This window comes from Malaclemys terrapin, chromosome 5 (assembly GCF_027887155.1).
Source record: "Malaclemys terrapin pileata isolate rMalTer1 chromosome 5, rMalTer1.hap1, whole genome shotgun sequence".
NCBI classification, from domain to species: Eukaryota; Metazoa; Chordata; order Testudines; family Emydidae; genus Malaclemys; species Malaclemys terrapin.
The window spans coordinates 63,334,803-63,360,103 of NC_071509.1; the positions used below are offsets into that span (position 1 = coordinate 63,334,803).

The following is a 25,301-nucleotide window of genomic DNA, read 5'->3' on the forward strand; positions in this document are numbered from 1 at the left end:
CACTGGCTCCCCCTTCTCGGTCACATTTAACATAAGCAACTTGTTTTCACTTTGAAGGCCCTTCACAGTCAACCTCCCACCCTGGCTGTCATCTCTGATTCTCTATCAAGATGTCCGCCTCCACCACACACTTGTTCAACTTTCAAACAAGCACCTTTGTGCTTTCTCCCATGTTCCCCTTCACTCTTGGGAGGAGCTGTTTGTATACATCTGCAAAAACTACCTCATTATCCTCCTTCAATACTATCCTTAAAATTCTCCTTTTCCATGATGCCTACAAACAGCTCAACAACTGTTAGGCTGTTGGTGTGAGACCACTGCCTATCATGCTGACCTTCAGGGCCGGCTTTAGGAAGTGCGGGACCTGATTCGAATACCCGGCGGCGGTCCGGGTCTTCGGCGGCATTTCGGCGGCGGGTCCTTCACTCGCTCCGGGTCTTCCGCAGCACTGAAGGACCCGCTGCCGAAATGCCACCGAAGACTCGGACAGCTGCCGGGTGAGTAAAAAAATTAAAAAGGCGCCTAAGTTAGGCGCTCTTCTTTAGGGCGCAGGGCCCTCTTAGGCGCGGGGCCCAATTCGGGGGAATCAGCCTAAAGCCAGCCCTGCTGACCTTATTGTCTCATTGTTTCCTTGCGCTCTCCAGACTGTGTCTGTATCTATCTGCTGTCTCTTTTCTTTTTTTAGATTTTAAGCTCTTTGGAGTAGGGACTCTCTTTTTGTTCTGTGTTTGTACAGAACCCAGCACAAGGGAGTCCTGGTCCATGCCTATAGCTCCTTGGCACTATGGTAATACAAATCATCATAATAAATAATAATAATTCCTCAGCCCTTCATCCCTCCTCTATCCAAACATATTAATTCAAGGCATGATATTCCTCACAGATCAAGGAGGGAATTTTTTTGCAGAAGATTATTAAAATATTGGCAACACCTAATGGAATTACTCTGCATCATTACATCTCTTAAAATACAATGTCAAAAACACAAGAAGAGTTAGAAAAATGGAAGAGGGTGGTTAAATCTGTTTTTCTTCTTATGTAACAAATATTTTTTCAAATGAACTCGTCTAAGATAACAGCACAGCAAGTAGCTTTGCAGCCAAATTTGAGCCCAGTCTACTAGAGCCACTCAGTCGACTGCAAGTGGCAATTCTTTAAAAGGTTCTAGTTTCAGATGTCAGAGCTGAAAATACATTTTCTGTAACAGGAACAGTGCTGGTGGGGAAAAAATATTTAACTGGACTCATTGAAAGTCAGCTATGTATTGCCTTATTTATAGACAATTGTATGTGGTACTTGCAAATCCTGACACACCATTTTCAAGTCATCTATCTGCAACAGCACTCAGTGTAATATTTCCACTCCTCTCTCACTGATTTTTAAAAATGTTGAAAATATTACCAGGCAGCAGTTATTTTCAAACATGGAGGTATCTTAAATGCAGGTAGAATTGAGTGTGTCTGATTAGTCATGTGAAAGCAGTACGTTATTCATAATCCTAGATCACTCAGAATATACTCTTCATTTTCCTAATGTTAGCATAGGTCTTCAGTCAATTCAATCTTTTATTTCTACAAAAAAGGGGAATAATATTTATTCTAGATAATTCTATACAATCTGACACCAGACTACAAAATATTACATGGAATATGAAAACAAGTTTAAATGACTAGAATACATTTCAAGGGAAACTAGAAAATGGAAACACATCCTCTGTAGTACTGTAGTAGCAAATAAAAAAGCCATCTAAATGGCATGTAAAATAATAGCTAAGGATTGTCAATTTGGGTACAACATATGACATACAAATTTGTGTGGGAAAAATATGTTTATATAGCAGAGATAGAAGACCCAGAAGACAACATTTTTCTTTGAAGTAGATGTGGGAGCTGCTTCCACCAATAAACAGAGATACCAAAGCAAGACGTTAGCTCCCTACAGCCTGAGAGCTCACAGCACCATCTGACGAAACTAGAACACTGAAATTTCATTACAGTTTCTCCCAAAATAACTTTACAGATCTGTGCCATCCCTCAGTGCTTTCTTTATGAATGGTTCTTTGACAGAATTTTGTTATTTGATTCATTTAACATAGCTTCACTAACATATGGCTGTTCAGTATGACAAATTAGAGGAGAAAAGAGGTAAAGAAAGAAACAGTATAAAATGGTGGATGAGTTTCCAGATTGTAATAAAAATGTCTGCTACATATACTATTGGTTTAAAAGCTCAACAAGCTCCACCTCAGAGAGGCCCCAGACTCAGATCAATGCTCAGGAACAGCAAGCAATTATCTGAAGATATTATCTTGTCCTTCAGAATCTCAGCTTGCTTTCTTACATTTTTAAAGAAAATCTCAATCTATTATGGTTGAAGCAAAAAACCTCAGAATGCAAATCTTTCAGTGCAGAGATGTGTCAGCAGAGAGCCTCGAACAACAACTTTTAGAGATCTGAACTGTCTTATTCATCTCAGTGAGAAGCTAAGGCAGATGCCCCATGATTGGAACATGGGAATTGTAATATTAGATCACACCAAAGGTCCATCTGGTCCAATATCCTGGACAGTAACAAGTAACAGATGCTTAAGAGCAATGTGTAAAAACCTATAGTAGACAGAAGTAGAAGTAGTCTGCCCCCATTGGGTCTCATACTATAATAGTTAATAGATTGACTTAAGCCCTGATGCACAGGTTTAAAATCTGGAAGGGATATTGTCATAATTAATTATGATAACTCTGGATATTCTGTTTATATGGATATCCATATAAATGTCCATTCCCTTTTTAATCTTGGTAAGTCATGATGATCATTTAAGTGTTAACATTGTTAACTATTTTATCCCTGGTGTAAGATAGAAGAGGACAGATCACACGTCTGCATAATTTACTGTGAGGAAAGTATCTTTTTGGTGCAAGGTGATGTTTGGGAGATTCATCAACTTTTGTTTTTCCCCTATCATGAAGGACCCCAGTCCAAGGAGTCTGGCAGGGTCCATGAGCATATAGAAGCCCCACCAAAGGGGAATCAAGTGGCAACGCTCTCATATTTTGAACACCCATACAATTAATTGTGAGTGAGGGCTCATTGTGGAGATTCACGTGGGTGGAACTTATTTTGTGGAAGTAGCCTGGAACAGTACCACCACTTTTCTTCCTGCATTCTGAACGCTACCCCAGACAGAGAAAAAGTCAGAAACAGAGAAAGCACAAGGTAATTTGGACAGCATTGAAGTCTGACACAGAGAAAAGGGAGCAGTTCAATTACTTGTTAGTAGTCTAAGGTAAAAAAACAAGTTTAAAGAAAAAAAACAGCTTATAATTAAAGATAAAACCTAGATCAACCTAATACCTTGTCCAAATCACATGTCCATTCAAATCAATAGAAAGCCTATGGACTTTTCACCACTGTGTCATATAGCCCTGATAAAAACACCTGAACTCTCTTTACACTAAGCTTTAACTATTGCTATCACTAGTGGTGCTGCACAGGTGTAGCAGTACTAGTTGCATTTCTGCCACGGCACACAAGCCTACACAACTGCAATCTGACGGAATATAAATATATTCTGAATGAATCTAGTGCCTGCTTCCATTTATGTGACAGGAACTTCCCATGTGTCAGGTGAGCAGGATTTGAATTTATTGATTGATGCAATAAGTTCCTCCTAATGTTGCTGATTCTTTAGTTATATTGAAATCTATTTTACTCATCTAATTTATATATCCTTAGTTTGCTTAATCAAAACTACCATTTGCTCCAGATATGTGTCATGCTTATTCCATCTGCATCCCGTTCTTTGAAATGCACCTGAACTGTTTGAAGTCCTGACTTGGACAATGGAGGAATTAGTTATTTACTTGAAATAATTAGTTATGTCAAGGTTTACAGCTGATCAAACCAGTTATCCCTGACATGTTTAGGAGCATATCTGTCAACAATTCCCCAACGGATACATTTCTTCCTGCACCTATATTTAGAAGTGACTTCCGGTAAATTAATTTGGTTTGATCCACCCAATCCATTCTGATGTTAAAGATTTTCTTGTCATTCTCTATCGATGTGTGGCTATTTGTTCTTCCAACCGCCTCTTAAAATCCAGTGTACAATTTAACTGCTGTACTTAGGGTGAGCAACAGCAAGTGTGAAAAATCGGGACAGGAGGTGTGTGGGGGGTAATAGGATCCTATATAAGAAAAAGACCCCAAAATCGGGATTGTCCCTATAAAATTGTGACATCTGGTCACCCTAGCTGTACTTCCATGGGGTGCCCTGCAATACTGTTTAAGGTGTGAGCCACAGATAACCTTGTTTCGTGCAGTCAACTACGATTGCTGCATTTAGTTGCTTTCGCTGCTAGCGGTCGGGAGGGGCGCTGGCAAAAGGTTGGGTGTTCTGAGAATGAGCCCCGTTCTGTTGGTGCGGCGGTGGCGGGAAACACGCCTGCGCACTACCTGCATTCCTGTAGGAGTGACGGGCAGCCCATCCCGCGCCCACCCGCTCAGCCCGAAGGGCTTCTCGGCGGGGAGAATGTGAGCCGGCGAGACGGGTCACTGCACGCTATGGAGCGAGCGGCACTCTCTGCCTGGGGTCCGGGGACTTTCCCCTAGGCGGGCTCGGGAACCCTTGGAGGAACCAGCGTCCTCAGTATGTGGCCTAGAGAGCAGGTCTTCAGAACATCCCACTAATCTAGCTGTGCGGGCTCCCTTATATCGGTCTGCATGTAATAATGCTTTACGGTCACGGTGAGCAGTGAGGCAACGGGCCGCAACCCCATACGCCCAACCTGTTTATCTTACAGCGCCCCAGAGACCCACAAAGAGAGCGGTGCTCCACGTCCGGCTTAAACGAAAAGCAACTGCCCCAGCTACAGACAAACATTTACCTCGGAGCGTAAGAAGTTGTTGTACACATCACGTGTGAAAACATTATGCAGATTAACATCGCCATGGCTCCCTCCCTTCCCAATGGGGTGGAGCTGCAGAGCAGAGTTTGCAACGGAGGGACGGGGTCGGGAATATTTTTGTGTCCCACTACCCTCGAGTTACGTCAGAGGGGCTGCAGCACAGCATCTTAATTCTGCTCAGTGAGGAGGGGATGCTGGGCGCTATGGTGTGCTAGGGTGATCAGATGACAGGAAGAAAATATCGGGACACAAGGCGGGGTGTGTGGGGGGGTCACTGGCGGAACAAAAAAACCCAAAAAACTGAGTGCTGCCGGTGTAAGGACACAAACAGCTCCCTCTCCCAATTCCGTACTGTGACCCAGTGCTGCAGGTGTAATACACCAGCAGTTGGGGGCGGGAGCTGAGAACAGCCGAGTGCTGCGGGCAGTCAGAGGAGATTATGCACCTTTCCTTAGTTATGCATACCTTCAGCCTCTGGTTTTTAGGAGGGGGGGGAACCAACGGAGAACAGCTGAGTGCTGCAGGCAGTCAGAGGAGAAGAAAAAAAAAAAAGCCGAGAACAGCTGAGTGCTGCCAGCGGAGAAAAAAAAAAAGCGGAGTGCAGCGTCCTGACCGAAGATCAATCGGGACGTGGGACAAATACCTAAATATCAGGACGGTCCCGATTTTATCGGGACGTCTGGTCACCCTATGGTGCAGACGCTTTGGTAGCAATGCTGGTGTCTGCTCCCAGCTGTCCTTGGTCTTCAGATCCTCTTCCTTCTTTCTCCAGCACATCACTCATAATCCTTCTTCTGCGGGGACCAGCGCGTTTCACCCTTCCTTCCTTCAAACGTGGGCGCCAGGAGGGCCCAGCTCGCTGCACCTGCCTTGGGCCACCGACTGGAGTCAGAGTAACACTAGTGAACCAACTGGTCTTCCACCACAAAGTGATGATTCAACCGGGAGCACAGTACGGATGCAAGCAGTTGCACCCCTGCTTCATCTTGGTTCCTTCCAGGACTTTGTTATAGGTGGCAGGGCCGACGAGAGGGAGGGGAAGCCGGTACAAATTACCAAGTGGTCCTGGAATAATGCAGGCTCAATTAATGTATGGTTTGGTGGGTGATTTTTAAAAAGCAAGCTCTGATTAGCCCAACAGTTGTACACATCCATCTCCCATTAGGGGTAGTTTTCAGGCTACTCATGGTATTATCAGGCCTGGGGTGTTTACAAGTAATGGTAAATATTGATGACTTTGACATAGCCAAAAGGACAAAAATTAACATTAATACCAAATTTAGCTGTCTGAGTTCGCAACGTCTTACACTCGACTTGGTGGCATTTCTCTGTTTGGATGCAACATAACTTTTGAATGTCATATTGGATCAATTCCAAAATTTCAGGAACTGTTCTAGGATTTAGTTGGCAGAATTGTATTGATTTTGGGTAAAAATCAAACCAGAAGTGGGAAAAATGGGGACAAAGAGAACCGCGATCATCTGTTTAGCAGAGCCACAGTTTCAAGCTCCTCTGCAATCTATAGATCAGGGGTCAGCAAGAAGAGGTGTGCCAAGTCTTCATTAATTTAAGGTTTTGCATGCCAGTAAAAGGTTTTGCGTGCCAGACCAGCAGCGCGGGCGGCAGAGAGAACCCCAGACCGGCAGCAGCTCTGCTCAGCCCGCTGTCGGCTGGGTTCCATCCATCCAGGCCAGCAGCGGGCTGAGCAGGCCGGCGGGCAGGACCCCGTCTGGCAGGGGCCGGTGGCTGGGACCCCAGACCGGCAGCGGGCTGAGCGGTTGATCCCGCTGCTGGTCTGGGGTTCCATAATCCAGGCAGGCAGCAGGCTGAGTGGGGCCGGCGGCCAGGACCCCTGCTGGCAGCAGCGTGCCACTAAAAATCAGCCTGCGTGCCACTTTTGGCATGCATCTGCAGGTTGCCGACCCCTGCTATAGATCAAACAATTATACCAATTAACACCTTCCAAAATTAAAATCCCCTTATCTCACCCTGGGCTCCTCCTATCCCCCAAACAGAGTTTAATATATTGACACCCAGAATAATTTATTTCCCAGACAGAAAAAAGAAAAATAATAATGGTGAGGGAAGCAGGGGGATACAGAGCCATGGTGTAGGCGAGTCAGAGAATGGGGAATCCTGCTGGGGTGGGGTGGGGAAGGGCATACAGAGCTCCTGGCATATAAGGCAGAATGGGAGTCCCTAGGATGGGGAGAAAGAGAATGAGGGCACACACAGCCCCTGGCATAGGGAGATGGGGGACATACACAGAACCTCTGCCAGGGGTGGGGGGAGAAAAGGGGACCCTCGCATGTTGTGGAAAGGGGAAAAGGAGGGTATGGGGGAGGAAGCATGGGATGAAAGGGAAGGGGAATGGTGGTAGTGGGAAGGTTCACACAGCCTTTTCCCCTTAGCATGGATGGAAGGGAAATGGGGAATTTTGGTATGGAGGGAGTGGGGGAAGAGGGGACACAGAGCCCCTGGTACAAGGTGAGGGAGTGGAGTTGTAGAGAGTACCTGAAATAAAGGGAATGGGATGGTGACACCCTGGGAGTTTTTGAGAGGGAATGGATGAATGCAGGGAGCTCCTGGTACATGCAGTGACTTTGGCCTGCAAAAGCTAAAAAAATGTACAATTCTCTAGTATCAGTATATTGTCTGATGTGATATCTGGGGACTGTGACAGATATTGATATCCCATGCAGTATCTTTGGGGACCACTGTATTAAATTTATGAATGGTTTATATATGATTGTGTTCTGCTTCACAGCACCTCCAGGAACTAAAAATAATGGAGGGTGATTAAGGAGTGCAAACATCTCCATGGAGATGTCACCCACTGGGGTGTATTGGTAAATGGTATAGTCAATTGCATGACCACACTTTGGTTGATTATGAAATAAACGTAAGAGACCAAATAACCAATGTCAGTCAGGTTTATTACTATATGTCAATAATAGTGTAGTACAGGAAAAAGGTTCTATATGATACCAGTTTCCGGGAAGCCATCTCATGCAATGTTGTTATATTCATGGGGCCCTACAAAACTCATGGTCCATTCTGGTCAATTTTTTGGTCATAGGATTTTTAAAATAATAATTTTCATGATTTCAGCTATTTAAATCTGAAATTTCACAGTGTTGTAATTTTAGGTGTCCTGACCCATAAAGCAGTTGTGGGGAGGGAGGGGTCGCAAGGTTATTGTAGGGGGGGCTGTGGCACTGCTACCCTTACTTCTGCATTGCCGATGGCAGTGGCCCTGCCTTCAGAGCTGGCCAGCTGGAGAGCAGTGCCTGCTGGCCGGGAGCCCAGTTCTGAAGGCAATGCCGTCGCCAGCCGCAGAGCAGAAGGATGGCATGGTATGGTATTACCATCCTTACTTCTGTGCTACTGCCTACAGAGCTGGCTTTCAGTTAACAGCTGCCACTCTCTGGCTGCCCAGCTCTGAAGGCAGCAGCGCAGAAGTAAGGGTGGCATGGTATGGTATTGCCACCCTTACTTCTGCTCTGCTACTAGTGGGGCACTACCTTCAGAACAGGGTGACTGGCTAACAGCCGCCGCTCTCCAGCCGCCCAGATCTGAAGTCAGTGCAAAAGTAAGGGTGGCAACACTGTGACCCACCCTTGCAGCCCCCCTGCAACTCCCTTTTGGATCAGGATCCCCAATTTGAGAAACGCTGGTCTCCACCGTGAAATCTGTATAGCATAGAGTAAAAGCACACAAAAGACCAGATTTCACGGAGGAAGAGCAGATTTCACAGTCCATGATATGTTTTTCATGGTCATGAATTTGGTAGGGCCCTATACATTTGCTTTACTCAAAAAGTGTGCTCCCAAAGTTACACCCCTAAAGTTATCTTCTTGTACCCTGTTTACAAGTGAAAGATATTGTGTACATCTTACAAAATTAGATTTAACCTGTCGTCTTTCTACTTTGTTTTTTGGGTACCATGGTGTACACCTTATCTCTTTTTTCTGAACAGATGCGTTCCAGGTACTACCGGGTGAGAAGGCACCTCCTAGGTCTGTACTACGGTAGAACAATCATATGTTTTGTCCTCTTCCTTTGTGACATTCCAGTACAGGACTGTGAGAATAACTCCCTGCCTGTTGCTATGGTAAAATCATCATATTTCCCAATCCTGACATTTTTCCTATCTACTTTAAGCTAAAGCTTACTTCAGCTAAAGCAAGGTGTTATGGGATACTCAGCATAAGTGAACTGGATAGTAGTAAAAATATAGATCAATTTAGCCTATATAACTGCTATAATATTTGTGTTTAATGCTGTTTGTGCTTATTGCATATGAATAGATATATAAGGTGTGGACATATTAATATGATAGATAGATTAGATGCATGTTAGCCAGCATATACTGGTCAACATATCCCTGCTTGTTGCCTTGATAATTGTTATAGTTAAGCCAACATCTTTGCTAAATTAATATGTAAAACAGTGGTGAGGGCCTTTATATGTAACTTGTTTTACCAAACTGCGTAAGTGACAATACATAATTAATGCAACTAAAATTAATACACCTTATAACACAAGCAAAGTGTGGGATATGAGTATTTAAAGATTCTCCATCATGGATACGGTCATTTAAGGCTTGTTCTGCCTTGTGCATGTCATTGCTAATCTGAATAATGTGTGTCTTTTCTGTTTAGTAATAATTTTAAATTTAAAGTGAGTGGATCAATATGCCCATTAAAAACTGGTAGGTAAGTTTCAACTTCATCCTGTTATTGGGTCTCACTTCCTATCATAGATTCATTTTGAAAACTGGAATAGGCATTATTACAGTGTGTCCCACAGTGCTATAAACATAAAGAGTAAAACAAAAATATGGAATAATGACACTACAAATGAGGCCTCCATTTATAAATTCCTTGTAATTAGTTACTACATAGTCCTGCCCATCCATATTATAGGTTACCCTTACTGCTGGTTGTCACTATGTGGTAAACTTCCGTGGGCAGGAGACAGGAGCAGCTTAGCTTTTGATTCAAGCCATCATGGCCACACCCTGAAGTTGCAATACCAAAGCATTCCTGCACAACAAATTATATGCAGTGTGCCTCAAGTTTTCATTGCTGCATGTTACACCTCTAGTTGAGGTAGAGCCAGTTGTTCTTCGTAGATGCTGTCTTCCAGATAACCTACTGAACAGACAGTAGCTTATTTATCAAATATTGCTGTGTTGTGATCCAATATTGATATTTATATATGGGATCAGACCCTGAGTAAAGTTGATTTGAATAATATGTGCCTTGAGTAGGATACAGTGTCACTGACCTCAAATTACAAATAGTGCTAAAGGAAATTTGCCTACACAATTTAACATATTGCCAATTTACCACTTTTTCTGTTACACATGGAGGACAATATGATTTAGCTAATAGTTTATTGCTAACAAGGGCAAGCAATTTTCCTTTTTTAATGTTCCCTAATGAGCTGGTTGTGGTAGTTAACATGTACAAATAATTTACCTTTACCTTTTTATTATTTGTTGCAATTAATTTATTAAGTTTTACTTGTGTTTTGCTAAACAGCTTAGCAATGTTTTGCATATTATGCACCACATACTGTATTGGATTTTTTAGTAGTGAGGCCTTGAATGCCATGAATTATGGGTTTAGAAATGGTTTCTGCTGCCTGATGCTCAAAATAGTTAATTTTTTAAAATATACTTTTCATGTTACCCCAAACAGACATTCTACATTCAAACAATCCTGAAATGTAACCAATAATTCAATCTAGACTTAAAGTCTCCTATTTGAAAGATATCAGAAAGTGGAATAGTCTTTTGCCCAGCTATTGAGTCTTGTGCACATTCCCAATAAGATGCAATTATATCAATAAATATACAGTATATGAACAACAGTACATATGTATGTGAACAGTATACGGTATATGAGCCCTTTGCATATATGGGTTAAAACTGGGTTTTCCAAAGACTAGGAGACAAAGAAAGAGGCTTTGGTATAAAAAGCTGTATTTAAACAGACTCAGCGCTTTCTTTCTGATCCAGTAAATAGAAATGAACTTTTATCCAAGGAGGCCCCAGTTGTGCTGAAGGATTGAAATTATACTGGCCTTCCAGACTTCCCATATGGTGATTCTTGGTATGTTTAGTGTGTATTTAAGTCCTTTTGTTTTTATATGTTTTTTTTTTTCTGTGATGCTCTTGTCCTAGGAATAAATGTACTCTGCTGAGAAAGAGTTGTATGGTCACTGGTAAATCATCACTGTCATTGACCTTGGAGACAACAGCACAGCGCAGGTACTGGCCTTTAGGCACACTGATTGCTGGAGATATCACAATGTATGGCTGGGGACTGTACAGCCTTAAAACTTTGGTAAGAAGTGAGTAGAACATGGGTCCCTGTCCCTAAACAAGTAATGTCCAGAAGACTTGAGACCTGATTGTTAACTTCTGGAGTGCATCATGGAATGGGAATACAGGGTCAATTACCTTGAAGGTTTGAGAGGAACAATATCCTGCCCTGGCAAAGGAATAGACTTGATTATCTAATAGGTCTATGTTTAACTAGATGTCAAGGCTCCCACCTGAAGCAGTAGTACCCTGCATCAGGGATCTATTTTCCACTCATCCACAAGCCTCATGCTATCACTTGCCTGGGTAGGTCCCTGGTCCTGTACAGCCTCCTTCAAACCATTTCCTGAAATCTGACAACGTTGTAAAGGAAAAAGTCCAGTAAAATTTTAAATAGGATAAACAACCGGAATATATAGCCATGTAACATATGACATGCCTATAACATCTAATCACTAGAACCTTGTCTAGACAAAGGGTATTCATTCACTGCAAAAAAAGATGTGATTTTACATAGAGATAGCTAACATGAGACAGCTATCTTGATGTAAAATTCTAGTGGATACATGGCACCAGCAGTTTTTACCTTGATATAATTAGTCAAGTTCAACCCTTATTTCCTGCACACCCCCACCCCCCACGGGTTTAACCTCGAGTAATTAAATTGAGATAAAAGTTATAGAGTCTTGTTTTCACTAGGATTTTACATCAAGATAGCGATCTCAAGTTAAAAACACACCTTTTGCAGTAGAGACATAGCCTAGGACTTAAATTTGTGATGTTAGATTGAGCCACCTACCTAAATGTAACATCACATGGTTCATAAAATCACAGGACTGGAAGGGACTTTGAGAGGTCATCTAGTCCAGTCCCCTGCACTCATGGCAGGACTAAGTATTATCTAGACCATTCCTGCCGAGGCAGTCCTTTCCTATTTCCCATTTGTGATATTGCAGAAAAGCTTGAAGCCACGTGCTACAGGCACATAAGAATAGACTGTGGCAAATTTAACTCAAAACAACTATTTAAAAACAAAGAAAAGTCTAATGTTAGGGTTTGAAGCCATCAAGTCCAGATCCTTTTTATCAGCACTGCCTCACTAGACAGCCAATGAACTTTACAACTTCATGTTGGAGTCTGGTTTACTTAGTCTTAGTTTTGTAGAATGTGTTAGGCCTGGTCTACACTACGGGTTTAGGTCGACTTTAGCAGCGTTAAATCGAATTAAGCCTGGACATGTTCAAACGACGAAGCCCTTTCTTTTGACTTAAAGGGCCCTTTAAACCGGTTTCTTTACACCACCTTCGACGAGGGGGTTAGCGATAAAATTGGCCTTTGCGGGTCGGAATTGGGGTAGTGTGGACGGAATTCGACGTTATTGGCCTCCGGGAGCTATCCCAGAGTGCTTCATTGTGACCGCTCTGGACAGCACTCTCAACTCAGATGCACTGACCAGGTAGACAGGAAAAGACCCGCGAACGTTTGAATTTCATTTCCTGTTTGCTCAGCGTGGACAGCACAGGTGACCACGCAGAGCTCATCAGCACAGGTAACCGTGATGGAGTCCCAGGATCGCAAAAGAGCTCCAGCATGGACCGAACAGGAGGTACGGGATCTGCTCGCCATATGGGGAGATGAATCAGTGCTAGCTGAACTCCGTAGCAGTAAAAGAAATGGCAAAGTATTAGAAAAGGTCTCCAAGGCCATGAAGGACCGAGGCCATAACAGGGACACACAGCAGTGCCGCGTGAAAATTAAGGAGCTACGGCAAGCCTACCACAAAGCCAGAGAAGCAAACGGAAGGTCCGGGGCAGAGCCGCAAACTTGCCGCTTCTACGCGGAGCTGTATGCCATTCTAGGGGGTGCAGCCACCACTACCCCAACCGTGTGCTATGACTCCATCAATGGAGAAACACACAGGGAAGAGGGTTCGGGGAACGAGGAAGATGAGGATGGAGGTAATGTAGGTAGCTCACAGCAGCAAGGAAGCGGAGAAACCGGTTTCCCCAACAGCCAGGATATGTTTGTCACCCTGGACCTGGAACCAGTAACCCCCGAACTCACCCAAGACCCTGAGGGCACACAGGAGACCTCTGGTGAGTGTACCTTTGTAAATATTACACATGGTGTAAAAGCAAGCGTGTTTAATGATTAATGATTAATTTGCCCTGGCAATCGCGGCCAGTACAGCTACTGGAAACGTCTGTTAACGTGTATGGGGATGGAGCGGAAATCCTCCAGGGACATCTCCAGAAAGCTCTCCTTCATGTACTCCCAAAGCCTTTGCAAAAGGTTTCTGGGGAGGGCTGCCTTATCCTGTCCGCCATGGTAGGACACTTTATCACGCCAGGCCAGTAGCACATAGTCTGGAATCATTGCATAACAAAGCATGGCAGCGTATGGTCCCGGTGTTTGCTGGCAAGCAGACAACATCCATTCTTTATCTCTCTTTGTTATCCTCAGGAGAGTGATATCATTCACCTGGTTGAAATGGGGTGATTTTATTAAGGGGACATTTAGAGGTGCCCGTTCCTGCTCTTCTGAACAGAAATGTTCCCCGCTGTTAACCACACGGTGGGGGGAGGGGTGAAGTGATCATCCCAGAGAATCGGGTGTGTGTGTGGGAGGGTGGTTTACTTGGGTTTGTGCTGCATGTTAACCCGGAAACCGCAGCCCCTCCTTTTACATTGAAAACCCATTTTAAATGGCCAACCCAATTCATCCTTGATATGGGAAATGCGCTGCTGTTTGAAACCATTCCCACATGTTAAGAAGGTTAAAAAAGCCAAAACACTGTGGCTTACCATGGCTGCCTGCAAGCCGAAATCTGTTGCCTGGCAGTGCGTGAGTAATCTCTCATACCAAACCGGCAGGCAGAGGAAAAATGCGACCTTGTAACGAAAGAGTGTACCCATTGTTCTCTAAAATGTGTCCTTTTTTAACCACCTCTCCCTTCTCCACCAGCTGCAAATGTTTCTCCTTCGCAGAGGCTAGTGAACATTAGAAAGAGAAAACGGAGGACGCGGGACGATATGTTCACGGAGCTCCAGATGTCCTCCCACGCTGATAGAGTACAGCAGAATGCGTGGAGGCAGTCAATGTCAGACATGAGAAAAGCACAATATGAACGAGAGGAGAGGTGGCGGGCTGAATGGCGGGATGAAAAGAGCAAGTAGCGGGCTGAAGATGATAGGTGGCGTCAGCTTGCAGACAGAAGGCAAGAGTCAATGCTCCGTCTGCTGGAGCATCAAACTGATATGCTCCAGCGTATGGTTGAGCTGCAGGAAAGGCAGCAGGAGCAGAGACCGCCGCTACAACCCCTGTGTAACCAACAGCCCTCCTCCCCAAGTTCCATAGCCTCCTCACCCAGACGCCCAAGAACACGGTGGGGGGGGCCTCCGGCCACCCAGTCACTCCACCCCAGACGATTGCCTAAGCATCAGAAGGCTGGCCTTCAATAAGAGTTAAAGTTTTAAAATGCAGTGTGTCCTTTTCCATCCCTCCTTCCCCACCCATCCCAGGCTACCTTGGCAATTATCCCCCTACTTGTGTGAGGAATTAATAAAGAATGCATGAATGTGAAATAACAATGACTTTATTGCCTCTGCAAGCGGTGCTCGAAGTGGGGAGGGGAGGGTGGGGGTGGTTGGTTTACAGGGAAGTAGAGTGAACCGGGTGGGGGGGGGGGCGGAGGGTTCATCAAGGAAAAACAAACAGAAGTTTCACACCGTAGCCTGGCCAGTCACAAAACTCATTTTCAAAGCTTCTCTGATGCGCACCGTGCCCTGCTGTGCTCCTCTAACCGCCCTGGTGTCTGGCTGCGCGTAATCAGCGGCCAGGCGAGTTGCCTCACCCTCCCACCCTGCCATAAATGTCTCCCCCTTACTCTCACAGATATTGTGGAGCGCACAGCAAGCAGCAATAACAATGGGGATATTCTTTTCGCTCAGGTCTGAGCGAGTCAGTAAGCTGCGCCAGCGCGCTTTTAAACGTCCAAAGGCACATTCCACCACCATTCGGCACTTGCTCAGCCTATAGTTGAACAGGTCCTGACTCCTGTCCAGGCTGCCTGTGTACGGCTTCATGAGCCATGGCATTAAGGGGTAGGCTGGGTCCCCAAGGATCACGATAGGCATTTCAACATCCCCAACGGTTACTTTCTGGTCCGGGAAGAAAGTCCCTTCCTCCAGCTTTCGAAACAGACCAGAGTGCCTGAAGACGCGAGCATCATGTACCTTTCCTGGCCATCCCACGTTGATGTTGGTGAAACATCCCTTGTGATCCACCAGGGCTTGCAGCAGCATTGAAAAGTACCCCTTGCGGTTTATGTACTCGGTGGCTTGGTGCTCCGGTGCCAAGATAGGGATATGGGTTCCGTCTATGGCCCCACCACAGTTTGGGAATCCCATTTCAGCAAAACCATCCACTATTGCCTGCACGTTGCCCAGAGTCACTACCCTTGATATCACCAGGTCTTTCATTGCCCTGGCAACTTGGATCACAGCAGCCCCCACAGTAGATTTGCCCACTCCAAATTGATTCCCGACTGACCGGTAGCTGTCTGGCGTTGCAAGCTTCCACAGGGCTATCGCCACTAGCTTTTCAACTGTGAGGGCTGCTCTCATCCTGGTATTCTGGCGCTTCAGGGCAGGGGAAAGCAAGTCACAAAGTTCCATGAAAGTGCCCTTACGCATGCGAAAGTTTCGCAGCCACTGGGAATCGTCCCACACCTGCAGCACGATGCGGTCCCACCAGTCTGTGCTTGTTTCCCAGGCCCAGAATCGGCGTTCCATGCCATGAACCTGCCCCAGTGACACCATGATTTCCACATTGCTGGGGCCTGTGCCTTGTGAGAGGTCTATGTCCATGTCAATTTCCTCATCACTCTCTTCGCCGCGCTGCAATCGCCTCCTCGGCTGGTCCGGGTTTCGCCTTGGCATGTCCTGGCTCTGCATATACTCCAGGACAATGCGCGTGGTGTTCATAGTGCTCATAAGTGCCGCGATGATCTGAGCGGGCTCCATAATCCCAGTGCTAGCTATGGCGCTTGGTCTGAAAAAAGGCGCAAAACTAGTATCTGACAGACCAGGGGAAGGAGGGAGGGAGGGCGGGCCGAGTGACGACATGACGTACAGGTACAGGGAATTAAAATCAAGAAAGGTGGCTGTGCATCAGGGAGAAACACAAACAACTGTCACACAGAATGGTCCCCCCAAAGATTAAACTGAAAACCCTGGGTTTAGCAGGCCGTTGATTTGACGGAGGGAGGAGGAAAGCAAATGAATACAGAACAAATCTATTTTTTACATCTTAAGACGACGGTGCAGCATGACTGATAGCCCTCGGCATCTTCTGGGTGCTTGGCAGCAAATACTGGGCGCTTGGCAGTTAGTGTACTACGATGGCCTTCAGGCCTATTGCACGATTTGCTGCTCAGGGAAGACTCTGCTAATGTGCGATGATCCAACTTGTAATAGGACGGTTACCAGTCGTAATACACCATCTACTGCCAAAAGGCAAGGGGCTGGTGCAATGCAGCCCTACGGCTGCCAGCCCCACAGCTGCCAGCACCCAGATCGCCGATGAAGGCTACCAGTCATGCTGCACCGTCTACCGCCAAAAGGCAGTTAGCTGCTGCTGCTGTGTAGCAATGCAGTCCCACGTCTGCCGGCACCCAGATGACATATGGTGACGGTGAGCTGAGCGGGCTCCATGTTTGCCGTGGTATGTTGTCTGCACAGGTAACCCAGGTAAAAAGGCGCGAATCTATTGTCTGCCGTTGCTCTGACGAAGGGGGAGGGGCCTGACGACATGTACTCAGAACCTCCCGCGACACTGTTTTGCATCATCCGTGCATTGGGATCTCAACCCAGAATTCCAATGGGCGGCGGAGACTGCGGGAACTGTGGGATAGCTACCCATAGTGCAATGCTCCGGAAGTCGACGCTAGCCTCGGTACTGTGGACGCGGTCCGCCGACTAGAGCACTTAGAGCATTTTATGTGGGGACACACACAATCGGCTGTATACAACCGATTTCTATAAAACCGGCTTCTATTAATTCGACCTAATTTCATAGTGTAGACATACCCTTAGATGGAGCTACGTAAGTGTGACACAACCATTGGTGCCAGCTAGCAAAGGCTTCACTACTCTGTATCAGCAACTCTTAACAGGCCTGACAAACTCACTATGCAGAACACCTGTTTTTCATAGTATTTATCCATAAATAGCGTCTTGTAAGGTATCAAATGAAAACTGGGATCACACTGGTCATTAATATTATTGTGAAATGTATGTACTGGTGATTATATGACTTACTAGAATTATGTTTTAAAGTCTGTAATCAGGGACAGTTGAAAAGGTTTCTTCCAGAAGGGAAATAAGAGGTGGATCTCTCTGTGAAATGTAAATTAAGCATTGTAAGCCATTATGGCATAAACAGGATGGGAAAACAGCAGAGACTAAACCTCAGGGAATTGTCGTCTCGGGCGTACAGAGACAATGAACTTTTGGGTAAAGAAGGCAAAAGGACACCTTGTTTATTCTTCACTTGAGGTGATAATCAGGTAGTACAGTAACATCCATGAAAACAGGATTTAAACCATTAAACCATCCTGGGTTGAAATGCTTCATAAAAGACTTAGCCCTGGTCTACACTACAGGGTTAGGTCAAATTTAGCCACGTTACGTCAATTTTATAATGAAAGCGTCTACACAAGCAACCTGTTCCGTCAATCTAAAGGGCTCTTAAGATCGATTTCTGTACTCCTCCCCGGTGAAGGGAGTAGCGCTAAAATCCACCTTGCTGGGTCGACGCAAATTGACAGTATTGGCCTCCGGGAGCTATCCCACAGTGCTCCAATGTGACTGCTCTGGACAGCACTTTCAACTCCGATGCACTAGCCAGGTACACAGGAAAAGCCCCAGGAACTTTTTAATTTCATTTCCTGTTTGGTCAGCGTGGCGAGCTCAGCAGCATAGGTGACCATGCAGTCCCCCCAGAATCACAAACGAGCTCCAGCATGGAGCGAACGGGAGACACTGGATCCGATTGCTGTATGGGGAGAAGAATCTGTGCAGACAGAACTCCAATCAAAAAGAAGATATAAATGCTAATATATATATATATGCCAAAATCGCACAGGGCATGATGGACAGAGGCTACAACAGGGACACACAGCCGTGCTGCGTGAAAGTCAAGCTCAGGCAAGCCTATCAAAAGACAAAGGAGGAAAACGGTTGCTCTGGGTCAGAGCCCCATACATGCCGCTTCTATGATCAGCTGCATGGCATTCTGGGGGGGACCCTACTACTACCCCACTACTGTCCGTGGATACGTGCAAGGGGGAGTCTCACGCAACTCGGAGGAGGATTTTGTGGATGAGGAAGAGGAGGAGAATGGGGCCACTTCTTCAGCTGCACTGCACACAGAACTCTCACTGAAATCAAAAGCTACATACTTTACCACCAATGAGTTCATTATGCAAAATCGTTATAGAATAATCACTTTAATGTATTGCAATCAAGTGTCTAGAGCTTAGGTGCTTTTGTTACCATAGAATCGGAGCGCCTCACAATCTTTAACGTATTTATCCTCACTCACAACCCTCTGAGGTAGGGAAGTACTATTATCCCTATTTTCCCAAATGGGAAACTGAGACAGAGACTAAGGTCCAGATCTTCAAAGGTATTGTCCAAGGTCACACACCAAGCCTGTGGCAGAGCAGGAAAATGAACCCAGTCTTCAGTAACCTAAGATAGTACCCTAACCACTACACCATCCCTACATTTTCTTACCTATCAAATTTAATCTAATGACAATTTTTTTTCCAATTGTTGGTGCAGCAAACTCACCATCAAGCTGTAATCTGCCTTCTATGATACCATCAGAGATTCGGGAATCAGAAAGTAGTTTTGTCAATTCACAGGACTGAAGAGAACCATGTAGACCATTCCTCAACTTTTATTAATTCTACAGTGATACCAGTCGTAGAATTTGATATTGATAGCATAGAGCAGATCTGTTGAGTAAGATAGCACATTTTTACATAGAAAAAGTGCCTAACTACCACCATTTTAAATTTGAGAAACTCCTTTCACAGAATTGAAAAAACACTATGAACAACATGCTCTTAGCCATTACTTTTATTATCCAGTGTTTTATACACTCCATTTATAATTCTTTCCAGACTGCTGCACCTAAAGGGCCATGGTTTCCCTTGATCTTTGTATGAAACTTCCTGATATCAGTGTGAGAACTGAGTGTGTAAACAGAGTAAAATAAGGCTCAAAATATGTGTAAACTCATTTCAGAAGACACACTCAACCCAGCAGAAGCACCTGCATTTCCTCTGCCCCACATTTAATTGATGATAGAGTGGGAATAGTATACATTCCATTATTTATTGTTATTCTAGTTTTACATTAGTATCTCTTGTGCATCTTAATAAAACAATAAGAACCACCAGTAACTACACCTTGAAACCCTTCCACATTGAAGCCAGTGTACATTTTTCTTTTTATATAAAAAAAAAAAAGTACTGCTCTGTTGATCATTTTCACAGATGCTTCTGACCCAGTTTAATGTATAAGGTTTTTTTTTTCCCCAAAAGATGTTACTAACTTTTATCAAAATGGTCAGTTTTTAAAGCATTTAATATCCAAAACAAAATATTAAAAGTGAGGATATCCCAGAAGTTTATTATTTTTAATAGTAGCAGTCATAAAATATGCTTATATAGAAATCCATGTTTATCTGAAAAACAAAGTGTAAATGGTATTTCACAAGTTTAATTTGCTTAAAGAGTTTTGGTGGTTGAAATCACCCTGATTATTATTTACTGACAATTTGCTATTGTAATAATGTTAAACAGGATCACATATTTTAGGATTAACTTTAAAATGTTACAACTTTTCATAAAAATAGTCAGCCAACTATTTTCTCTCTTTTCAACAAGAATAGTGAACATTATGGGCAACAAATTTCAAACAGACAACCTTTTCCTTGAAATTTAACAACTTTCAACCATTCAAGTACTATGGTCCCTATATACATTCCTATGCAGCTAAAAAGACATGGTAGACAACTGAGCACACTACCACCAAATTGTAAGAATTACAAAATTATTAGACTTTAATCAAATTGTACCTTAATCTTTTAATTAAAAATAGAAGACTTAGGTAGACTATTTAGCAAATAAAACAGCACGCTAGTGTGCTCTATATTAAGGCATACCTTTAAATGCACACTTCTTGTGATCTATAAGAAGTTATTTACAATTGCTACCGTGTGAAAGGAACAATGTAGTTCTGCAAAACTGAGAAATACAAAATATCTGGAAGCCTACATTTTCAGAGTACAAAAGTAACCCTCAGTTCTTGTGTGTCCTACAGGATCTCTTGAGGATTCCTTAAAGCTGGGGGTAAATTTGAGGGTTTTGATTCTTCATCAAGAAGTACCAAATCTTCAATTTCACGTCCTTTGTACTTTCTTTTACATATCTTTACAATAACTTTCTTCTTTAGAAATAATTTCAAAGCTTCCCTTGAAGCTATAGCTTTGGCATTTTCCTTACTTTTTCCACAGCCAGTACCCAAATAAACAGACTTGCACCTCAGTTCACAAACTATATTTTCATGAGAGCTTTTATTTTGAGGTAAGTCTGCAAGTTCCTTCAGTGGAACAAAAGTTACATCTAAAGTGGCTTTCACAGACTGAATGGATGAGTTTAGAAGTTCTGCATGATTGACATTGGGACTAAAACCTCCAACAGCAACCAACTTCCAGGCCACAGATTTGTACAGTCTATTGAAAAAAGGCTGTCTTTCTTTTGCATCTTCACTTGTTAATGGCTTCCATGACACTTTAGCGGGACTTTCAGTAGTCTGGGAGCTGCTTTTGGAAGCCACCGGTGGAGCGCCGGCCTGGGAGCTGCTTTTGGAAGCCACCAGTAGAGCGCTGGCCAGGGAGCTGCTTTTGGTAGCCGTCGCCACCGGCGGAGCGCTAGCCAGGGAGCTGCTTTTGGTAGCCGTCGCCATAGTGCTGGCCTGGGAGCCGCTTTTGGTAGCCGTCGCCATAGCGCTGGCCTGGGAGCCGCTTTTGGTAGCCGTCGCCATAGCGCTGGCCTGGGAGCCGCTTTTGGTAGCCGTCGCCATAGCGCTGGCCTGGGAGCCGCTTTTGGTAGCCGTCGCCATAGCGCTGGCCTGGGAGCCGCTTTTGGTAGCCGTCGCCATAGCGCTGGCCTGGGAGCCGCTTTTGGTAGCCGTCGCCATAGCGCTGGCCTGGGAGCCGCTTTTGGTAGCTGCCGCTGGCGGAGCGCTGGCCTGGGAGCTGCTTTTAATAGCCGCCGCCGCTGCCGGCGGAGCGCTGGCCTGGGAGCCGCTTTTGGTAGCCGCCGCCGGCGGAGCACTGGCCTGGGAGCCGCTTTTGGTCGCCGCCGCCGCTGCCGGCGGAGTGCTGGCCTGGGAGCCGCTTTTGGTAGCTGCCGCTGGCGGAGCGCTGGCCTGGGAGCTGCTTTTAATAGCCGCCGCCGCTGCCGGCGGAGCGCTGGCCTGGGAGCCGCTTTTGGTAGCCGCCGCCGGCGGAGCGCTGGCCTGGGAGCCGCTTTTGGTCGCCGCCGCCGCTGCCGGCGGAGTGCTGGCCTGGGAGCCGCTTTTGGTAGCCGCCGCCGCTGCCGGCGGAGCGCTGGCCTGGGAGACGGTTTTGGTAGCCGCCGCCGGCGGAGCACTGGCCTGGGAGCCGCTTTTGGTAGCCGCCGCCGGCGGAGCGCTGGCCTGGGAGCCGCTTTTGGTAGCCGCTGCCGGCGGAGCGCTGGCCTGGGAGCCGCTTTTGGTAGCCGCTGCCGGCGGAGCGCTGGCCTGGGAGCCGCTTTTGGTAGCCGCCGCCGCTGCCGGCGGAGCGCTGGCCTGGGGGCCGCTTTTGGTAGCCGCCGTCGCTGCTGACGGAGCGCTGGCCTGGGAGCCGCTTTTGGTAGCCGTTGCCGGCAGAGCGCTGGCCTGGGAGCCGCTTTTGGTAGCCGCCGCTGGCGGAGCGCTGGCCTGGGAGCCGCTTTTGGTAGCCGCTGCTGGCAGAGCGCTGGCCTGGGAGCCGCTTTTGGTAGCCGCTGCCGGTGGAGCACTGACCTGGGAGCTGCTTTTGGTAGCCGCTGCCGCTGCGCTGGCCTGGGAGCTGCTTTTGGTAGCCGCTGCCGGCGGAGCGCTGGCCTGGGAACCGCTTTTGGTAGCCGCTGCCGGTGGAGCGCTGGCCTGGGGGCCGCTTTTGGTAGCCGCTGCCGGTGGAGCGCTGGCCTGGGGGCTGCTTTTGGTAGCCGCTGCCGGTGGAGCGCTGGCCTGGGGGCCGCTTTTGGTAGCCGCTGCTGCTGCTGCTCTGGTCTGGGAGCCGCTTTTGGTAGCCGCAGCCACTGGCGGAGCGCTGGCCAGGGAGCTGCTTTTGGAAGCCGCCGCCGCAGCACTGGGCAATATACTCTTCTTTTCATGTTTGGTTTCCATACTGGAATGATAATTCATTTTTGACTCAGTTCCAGATGAAGCAGGTGCTGCAGTTGAATTATGCTTGGTAGTGGTTTCATAATTAGCTGCTTTTGTTTCTGTTCCCGTTCCTGGCACTGAGCTCTTTTCTTGGTTTGAGACTGAGGATGACAGTGAATGCTCTGAATCTTTTCCCACATCTTTTTCCTCTTTCTTCGGCAACATGCTCTCGGTCTCCTTGGAAACTTCAGTCTTTGTCGACTTAGAATCATTTCCAACATCCTTAGAATCTCTACTTTTGTCAACAGCTCGTTTCTTGCAAGGTTCCTCTACCCCTTCTAAAAAACACAAATAGAGTTATGTCCTTACTTCCATAACTATGAAGCATAGCTCCCTGACTACTGGCAATTGATTTAAAGTTTCTAGAGATACTAGTCCAAACAAAAATCTCTTCTGGACCTAAAACTGATTAGTTTAAAGCAGTGGTTCTCAACTAGGGGTATGTGTACCCCGGGCAGAAGTCTTACAGGGGTATATCAACTCATCTAGATATTTGCCTAGTTTTACAACAGGCTACTTAAAAAGCACTAGAAAAGACAATACATACTAAATTTCATACAGACAAAATGAGAAAGTAAGCAATTTTTCAGTAATAGTGTGCTGTGACACTTTTGTATTTTTATGTCCGATTTTGTAAGCAAGTATTTTTAAGTGAGGTGAAGCTTGGGATATGTAAGCCAAATCAGACTCCTGAAAGGGGTACAATAGTCTGGGAAAGGTTGAGAACCACTGGCTTAAACACCCACAAACTCAAGAGTTTGAAATCTGATTCCAAAATGTTACCTTGAAATTCCAAGGCATTTCAGTCGCAGAGAGATATGCTAAACTGGGTGCTATGATACAAACATAGATCCAGGGTTCAAATGCAAGGTTTTGATTTGGACACCTCTCTATTTTGTTTACTAAAACTCTTCAAAGCACTGTTTTCTTCTGGGAATTTCTTTAAAACTAGACATATTTACAGCCAATATGAGTATAAAGTTGGATATGCTTCACATTGGTCATCATTATTATTAAAAAAGCCTACTGTGAGCACAATATAATGGGATGAAAGATCAGAGCACAAATGCCTGCAACAGGTTGACAAACCTATTTAAATAATACTTTTAACTTAGGCTAGGTCTACACTACCCGCCTGAATCGGCAGGTAGAAATCGATTTCTCGGGGATCGAATTATCGCGTCTCATTGGGACGCGACAATCGATCCCTGAATCAACGCGCTTACTCCACCAGCAGAGGTAGGAGTAAGTGTCGTCGACGGGGAGCCGCGGAGGTCGATTTTGCTGCCGTCCTCACAGCGGGGTAAGTCGGCTCCAATACGTCAAATTCAGCTACGCAAATATCTTAAATCGACCCCCCCTGTAGTGAAGACCTGCCCCTAGTAATTCAGAAGCATTTGATGCAATCAAACAGCAACAGTAAAACACTTAAAATAGCAAGATACTGTACTCTCATGTTTAAAGTTTAACATTGAGACTGACAAATGAGAGTTAGCACTGACATAAAACTATTATCCTGAGAGGTTTTAAATCCTAGCTATTAAATCCCGATTATTAAAGATGGGCAAAGGCAAGTTCTCAACATTTGAAAATCATTTTCTAGACTCCTAGGAATTGTCACAGCTATGATCTGCTAACCATTGCTACTTGATATGCCTCTTTTCTTCACCTTGGCAACCAGTTCATCTCTCGTAGTGTGGGCGGGCGCATCGGTCACTTTGATGCCTTCAGCCATTTCCAGCACCTTTTCCATCACCGACAGCGGGTACCTGGGCAGGGGAGACAACGGGAGCGAGCTCAGCACGTCTCCAAGAGAAACGCGCGCCCGTCAGCCGGCAAACGGGGCGCCCCAACCCTGGCCAGTGTCCCTCCGCCACCGCCCACCCCACTCACCGGCAGCCCAGGAAGACGTGGTTGGCCCACACCATGGAGAGAGAGACGAGGCGCTGCAGGGCCCCGCTGTCCCCGGCGGGCGAGCCCCCCGCGTTGCGCAGCAGGAACTCGCGGCGGTGCCGCCAGTGGTGCTCGGGCTCGCAGTCCCCTCGCAGCTTCTCCACCCAGGCCGCCTCCTGCCGGCTCCGGCCCAGTGGCTCCGAGGCCGCGGCCTCCGCCATGTCCACGGCTCGGCCCCGCGGCGCCTGCCCGCCTCGCCCCCGGCTGAGGCCGCTACTGCAGCGGCTTCCCGCCTGCACGCGCGTCGCGAGCCCGACCACCGGCGAGCCCTGACCCCCTCCCGCCTCGAGCCGCTGCAGCGGGCGCGCGGGGACCGCTCTCGGAGCTAAGAACAACGGATGCAGCCGATTCGCCGCTTCCTTCCGTCTGTCCATTATGACCTCACTACCGGTGCGGCCGCCCTCTTTTCTCCGCGGGAGAAACCGAGAAGCAGCAACCAGCTGCCTTCCCAGCGTGCTGTGCGGTTCGAACTGGTGTCTGTTGTTGTCTCTCTCGGGCCCTCCCACCAGGAGCCGGGAGCGCTTAGGGAAGCGGCCGCCTGCACCGCCCTCATAAATAGGAACGTCCGTCCCGTTCCATGA

At 46.3% G+C, this 25,301-nt stretch overlaps 1 protein-coding gene across 3 annotated transcripts; it reads right to left on the minus strand.

Annotated features, from left to right (window-relative positions):
- Positions 1-19,188: 19,188 nt before the first annotated feature.
- On the minus strand, positions 19,189-25,138 carry CDKN2AIP (CDKN2A interacting protein). 3 transcript variants are annotated; one of them, XM_054030946.1, is made up of 4 exons: positions 24,661-25,129; positions 24,406-24,536; positions 21,793-23,045; positions 19,189-21,744 (listed from the first exon to the last, which is right to left on the minus strand). In XM_054030946.1, the coding sequence occupies exons 1-4, from the start codon at positions 25,092-25,094 to the stop codon at positions 20,629-20,631; spliced, it is 2,934 nt and encodes a 977-aa protein (XP_053886921.1). In that variant the 5' UTR covers positions 25,095-25,129; the 3' UTR covers positions 19,189-20,628. The 3 variants fall into 3 exon arrangements, with proteins under 3 accessions (XP_053886921.1, XP_053886920.1, XP_053886922.1); XM_054030945.1 differs by having other exon boundaries at positions 19,189-23,045; XM_054030947.1 differs by lacking the exon at positions 19,189-21,744 and having other exon boundaries at positions 22,957-23,045; positions 24,437-24,536; positions 24,661-25,138.
- Between the last annotated feature and the right edge of the window lie 163 nt (positions 25,139-25,301).